Source organism: Photinus pyralis, unplaced genomic scaffold (assembly GCF_008802855.1).
Source record: "Photinus pyralis isolate 1611_PpyrPB1 unplaced genomic scaffold, Ppyr1.3 Ppyr1.4_LG4, whole genome shotgun sequence".
Classification (NCBI taxonomy): domain Eukaryota; kingdom Metazoa; phylum Arthropoda; class Insecta; order Coleoptera; family Lampyridae; genus Photinus; species Photinus pyralis.
In genome coordinates, this window is record NW_022170511.1 from 8985722 (window position 1) to 8991721 (window position 6000).

Here is a 6000-nt window from a genome sequence, read left to right on the forward strand (position 1 = left end):
AGTGAGGTTATATTACTCCAAATTTCATGATTGTTTCTTAGTTGGTAGTGGCGGAGTGTCAACTTTAATTTCTCTAAGAGGTTATATTATTTTTCCATGATTTAATGAACGTTTAAACAATGATATACATTTACAACTATTATACATGAATTTTTTAATTATACCATAACAGCAGGAAGTACATGATATATTCCTTGCCCTCTCGACTGTATAAAGCGGTGGATGCTAAGCAGCGATTTATACGGAAAAGGCGTTCCAAGTTAATCGGCGATCGCTAACATAGAGGCGATCCATGGAAGGTGAGAGAGATATTCCTTCCCCTCTCGATCGTATAAGGCGGTGGATGCTAAGCAGCGATTTATACTGAAAATGCGTTCAAAGTTAATCGGCAGTCGATACAAACGAATTGGTATATGAAACATGCGGGAAGTGCCCGGGTTTCCTCTCTCGGTGATCGATGCAGAGAAGCCGATCTTTGCCAGATGCCATAATGTAACCTTCTCTACGACATTCTTCTTCCCTAATGCGTTCAAGTTTAGACTGTATATGCTTCAAAAAGTGGTGCTCTTATTTGGTATATAAGTCGAACACAACCTAAAATTGTTTTGTATATTATATCCGTTACACTACTTTTATTACATTATCTGTTAATATATACACGTTAAACCCAGCATATTTCAATTTAATAGACGAAGATATTAAATAACCTCCTACAAAAATTAACCATCAACTTCGTTTATAAATGAAAAAAAGCTGTCACAAAATTGTTCAGTTTCGCCAACTTAAGAATGACGAAACATACGTAAAATAACACCAGATTTTCAGAAAACGAAGCGAACTTTAAATTAAGATTGTGGAAAATTTAGGGTTTCATCCGCAATTTTTTTAATTGAAATCGTAGTGCCCTCTATCCATTTTTATCAATTTCATGATCATACCTGGGGGGTTTATTAGCGTCACGTACCCCTTCAAACTATTAATCTTCTGTCAAATTAAAGATATCAAATTTTAAACGTAAACCCCAGATTCTCTACACATACTTAGTTCTTTTTATTAGCCAAACCGATATATTAAGTTATAGCATGGAAAGAGACATGGAATTTGATCGCCCTTGTTTACGTAAACTCAATCAACTAAGTTCACATGTCCTTTTATTCGAATTTAATCAAACCAGAGCATTAGATTTTGAAGAAAAAACATTTTCAATACTGAGCTAGCCGTTGGTCAAATAAGAAATTAATTGTCACAGCAAAATTGCCAATGCCGTAGAGGTTCAATTTTGTTTCATGCAAGTGAGGCTTTCGACCCTTGTAGATTTAATTAATCTGCATAGTGCATAGTGTTCGGAAGTCTTTCCAATATAATTGAATTGCATTGATATCCACTTTTTGGAAACGAAAGTGATTTGGAAATGGAAGAGTACAAATTCTGAATATTCTGAAGTTTGAAAGCTCTGAAAGCTGACTGTAAGCACTCCAATTGTTCAAAAGACTCGGATTCCTTAAGTCCCGGAAGATAAATGTACTCTAAAGGCTCGAAATTGTTGTAGGATCACAAAGGAGCATCCAGTTAGTGCGCATTTCATGTTACGGTTAGTTCTTTTTCCACCATCAATGGCTCTTTCCAGCTTCACGATTTTTGGTAAAAGCAGCAAATTAGCACTACATTATGATATTACTTATGAACGGATCAGATTTTGTTTGGTTTGCTTATTACCATTTTTATCCTTGCAATTTTTGAAAAAAATACGAACCAAAAATTTGATTCTATGCTGTAACAAATTCGACATATATTTTAATGGTAGGTATATTATTCATCCCTGTTTAATATTTCGCTGTTGTCTTATCTTTTTACCCTTTTCAAGCTCTAAACCACGAAATTGTTCTTTGGGATAACGCCCGATTAGCACCAAATTTACACTAACGCACAAAAAACTTTCAAACGTTTTTTAACTCGACCACCTTGCAACTTGTGCAAATGCTAACAATGTCACGAAATTTAAATGGACCCAAACGAATCTGATTTAATATAACAAATTTAACAAATTAATTAAGGGAAAGTGTGGGCAGCCTTAACATTTCATTTACACGGTTATTTACATAATGCTTCGAGTAGTCCTATTTCCAAATAAAGTAATTAACTAAAATACCGATTAATTGTTCAAATTAAACACGGCTACAGGTGTCAGTAATTGCAATTAAAACTTACACGAATGTGCGCGCTTTTTGAATTAATTAAACAATTAATTATAATGATATTGATGAGATGAGGTAAGCAAATATCTGTATAATAAGCTTCCATCCGGTAGCGTTTTTACACGTTTCGAATCGACCTTATGAAAATGTCAGGAACAAATCGGCGCGACAAGTGCGTTAGCAATTTAGTATTTTATATTATTATTAAATAATTGAGGAGGATGGACGCAGTTTTTTCCTACATCCGGGTTCAATGCCAGATGAAAGAATTATAGACCAGATTTTTGTATACCATTTTAAAGGTAAAACTGGTTTAGTATGTGATATAAGGTGCTCCAAATTGCTCAATAGTTTGCATTAGCTAATTTTTTATCTGCTAATCAATAAAATAAATCATTCAAAATACATAAATTGCCGTGTTTTTTAGCAGTCATATTCACGCCCGTCAATATTTCATAATGCTTGGTGAGTTCGTAAGTGATACATTTAATTTACAATTAAGATAAGCAATTACGGTATGCCGTCTCTTAGAAATGGGAGCATGAAAGAGTACGGTCTGTGATGTTGCAGTGACCCCAGCTCTCGATGGGTCAGTGGTCACCAGGAAGTGGCCACCTTGGAAGCACTTGAGATATCGCGTTCTTGACGGTATCCATCAGGCACGCCCTCACTGTCGCACTAGCTTACTTAATCTTGCCAAGCATGTCGAGTTTAATGATCTGTGGAATATTACATAGATGAACGAGTTAAGGGAGATTGCAACTAAAGACAGTAAAAGTAAAAGTAAAGTTAGATATGTAAAAATACCTAAAGTAAACGGAGAATGCTTTTACATTTGCCTCAAATTCTCTGGTCGACGTAACATAATATGCACCTGCAGTTACAATTACCTATCCACTGCTCAGATTATTTATTTTATTTCGCGGTGAAATGCAAAGTGTAGTAAAGCATAGGGGGCTCCCAACATTACCCCCTCCTTAAACATGTCAAATTATATAACATAAATGTAAATAAGGCACAACCTTTTTACTATTTCCAGATTACACCTTGGCGAGACTTAGCCTATTCACGATCGGACTGTTTACGCTTGGGACAGGAACTACCTCAGATTTACTTTCTAAGGTATTTTACAACGTTTTAAACATGTAGAGAGTAAAAATGATTCATTTTAGTTTCACCAACAGGAGTACGAAATTAAAAAGGAACGTTTCGTCCTGACCGCCTTCAATAAAACGCTAATAAATTATTTTAGCGTAAACACCTTCAAATACAATCGCACTGCTTTTGCCACAAATGGCACCATATCATTAAAATTTGACTGTGTCGGCGACGATGTAACTGTACCAAACTATCAATCAAAGTTACACAATTTTAAATAGTTCTTTTAGGTCATAGTACAAGCGCACTTGTTTCTGTCCAACCAATATCGCGTCTTTCCCTTGCGATTTCAGATTTCACTTTGTGACTGTTTCGAAAAACGCATTATGGGTTTAGGAGATTATCCATTTGGGAACCTAAATGTGTGCCCTTTAAAAAAGGTATGTCAATTGGCAAAGTCGGGTTACCAGAGACACTGCGAAATCACTTGCAAGTTATGTCGTAACTCGTAAGAATTTTTGCAATGTTGGAGAGGTCATACGTTTTTTGTGACAAATGGCTAACCATAAGGATTATTGAACGGCCATCATGGTTTATCGTCAGAAATGGCCAGAGACAGCTTTGTATGTGTACTTATGTTTCTTTTTTCAGGGTGTACGATATTATGGTTGCAATTGGAAGCCTAACGTTAAAAGATTTCCTCCAGGAATACCAGACGGGCAATACAAAATGCAATTCACAGGAATGCATCGTGATAGTTTTCTGTTTGATGTTGATTATTACGTCACTATATATAGGCAACCTAAGATTCCAAACTAATTCGTCAAAAGTGACGAGTGAGAGGTCTCTAATATTTCAGACAGTACCTATTCCAAATGTTTCAATGAAAAATGAAAACTTATGGTATTGTTCAGATATTTATTACACTTTTATTGGTCTCTGGTTTACATTATTATTTGGCGCGGAAGACCGTCCTCATGCAGGAAAAGTCCGAACGGGAGAACGAACAGCTGCAAGGACACACTACAATAGACGACCAACTGTGCGAAACAGTGTAACGATAGTTACAAAACCAAAACTAAAATGCCCCCTCGTACTAATAATTTCGATTTTATTTTCAAACTGTACGAAAAATCATATAGTCAGTCTTCAAATTGTATTCCGTGTGCAACTTTTTAGGTTACGCACAATTATCCACATTTGATCTCTTACGGTACCCAGCTTAATTACTTAAATAGTACTTTCGGCTTAAATACAACGGGGTTAGAAACCCCGGCCACGGTCATCCCGGCGATGACCATCTCGGCACCGATTTCCCGGTCACAAGCCATCCCGGTGACCATTTACTTCCCGGCTTCGGTTATCCCGGCCATCTAAACCTGGCGATGGGCATCCCGGCTTCGGTCGTCCCAGCAATTTGAACTCTGCGATCGGGGGGATGGAAAACATTTAAGATGAGGTAAACATATGAAGTGTAATTTATGTTTATTATATTGAAACAATTGACCGGAATTAAGTTTTCTTATTTGTTATTGTATAGAGTGTGATTTTTCCTTTCGAGATATAATACAATCTGAATAAGGACTATAGTATCAAATTGAAATTATGCCATTTATAGTTAGGTAAAGTTTTCTGGTATCTATCTGCGTAGGTAAATGCGTCCTTTGCACCGTTGGCAATTGTGTTAACAAGACGGCGTATTTGAGCTTCCTTACATATTTCAACCATAACAACCACTTTCGGTACCTAATTTGATAACCGCTTTTACAGTATATCATTGTTTATGTCCAAAAAAAAAACAAAAAGAAAATGGAGTTGGACAGACGTGGTTAGGTGTGCATTGCCGACAAAGTAATAGTCACCGGGATAGGTCGTCGCCGCGAAAACGGTGCCGGGGTGTACGTCGCCGGGATGTACATCGCCGGGAGGGATGCACCGTAGAAACCCGACGGTTGATTGCATCCACAATTTTTGTGTTCAAAATTTTACATGATTTGTTAAACTCTCCCGAATTACTTCAAGAAATTAAGCTTAAGGTACCATTATTGTTAAGCTAAGGAAAAATAATACTATTTTTGCAGTTGGCAACACAACTTCCCCAATTATTAAGATCTTGATCATTTTAAATAAGTTCTCCTCAGTGAATGATATTGACTTTTTTCACGATCTCATAAATGTAATAATAAATCAAATTAGATCTAAAGCCCTAATGTATGTTCAGAGCCCCAGTGCCATTTAATTAGAATTTTTTTTCACTACTAGCGTCTGATGACATGATTATTAACCTTTTTTCCACTTGTAAAGTAGGCTTTCTCGGCATTTGTTCAAAGTGGTTAATAATTTTTTATTATTAACTAGTAGTCAATAATGAGAACTGTCACGCTGTCACTTTTAGAAAACACAACCCGAAATTTCGCTCAATAAACGTTTAGACAAGTTCTCTAAAATGAATAATTGCCACCATCCGCCATTTCCAGAGAAATTACATACCCTAAAATTATCACATTTTGAAAAAATTCGAACGAAATTACTCTTTGAAAATATCTCAATGACAGAACAAAATACGGCCTGTTTGACTTGTACTTCCACGTACTTGATTGACATGTTAAATTAAGAAACAAACAATTCTGTCCAACCGTTAACTCTCTTATCAATATGTTAATTTAGAGGATTTCAAGTGCTAGTAGTGAAAAAAATAGTATATATA

The 6000-nt window shown here is 36.0% G+C and overlaps 1 protein-coding gene across 1 annotated transcript; it reads left to right on the forward strand.

Annotated features, from left to right (window-relative positions):
* The first annotated feature begins 2653 nt into the window (after positions 1-2653).
* Positions 2654-4112, forward strand: LOC116168039. The gene is made up of 5 exons (XM_031483692.1): positions 2654-2660; positions 3235-3317; positions 3368-3535; positions 3584-3733; positions 3945-4112. The coding sequence occupies exons 1-5, from the start codon at positions 2654-2656 to the stop codon at positions 4110-4112; spliced, it is 576 nt and encodes a 191-aa protein (XP_031339552.1).
* Positions 4113-6000: the final 1888 nt, after the last annotated feature.

Excerpts from the sequence above, each read along its gene's own strand:
- LOC116168039 (XM_031483692.1), top strand. Across the intron at positions 3,318-3,367 it reads CCTCAGATTTACTTTCTAAG|TTTCACCAACAGGAGTACGA; the intron begins GTATTTTACAAC and ends GATTCATTTTAG. Across the intron at positions 3,734-3,944 it reads ATGTGTGCCCTTTAAAAAAG|GGTGTACGATATTATGGTTG; the intron begins GTATGTCAATTG and ends TTCTTTTTTCAG.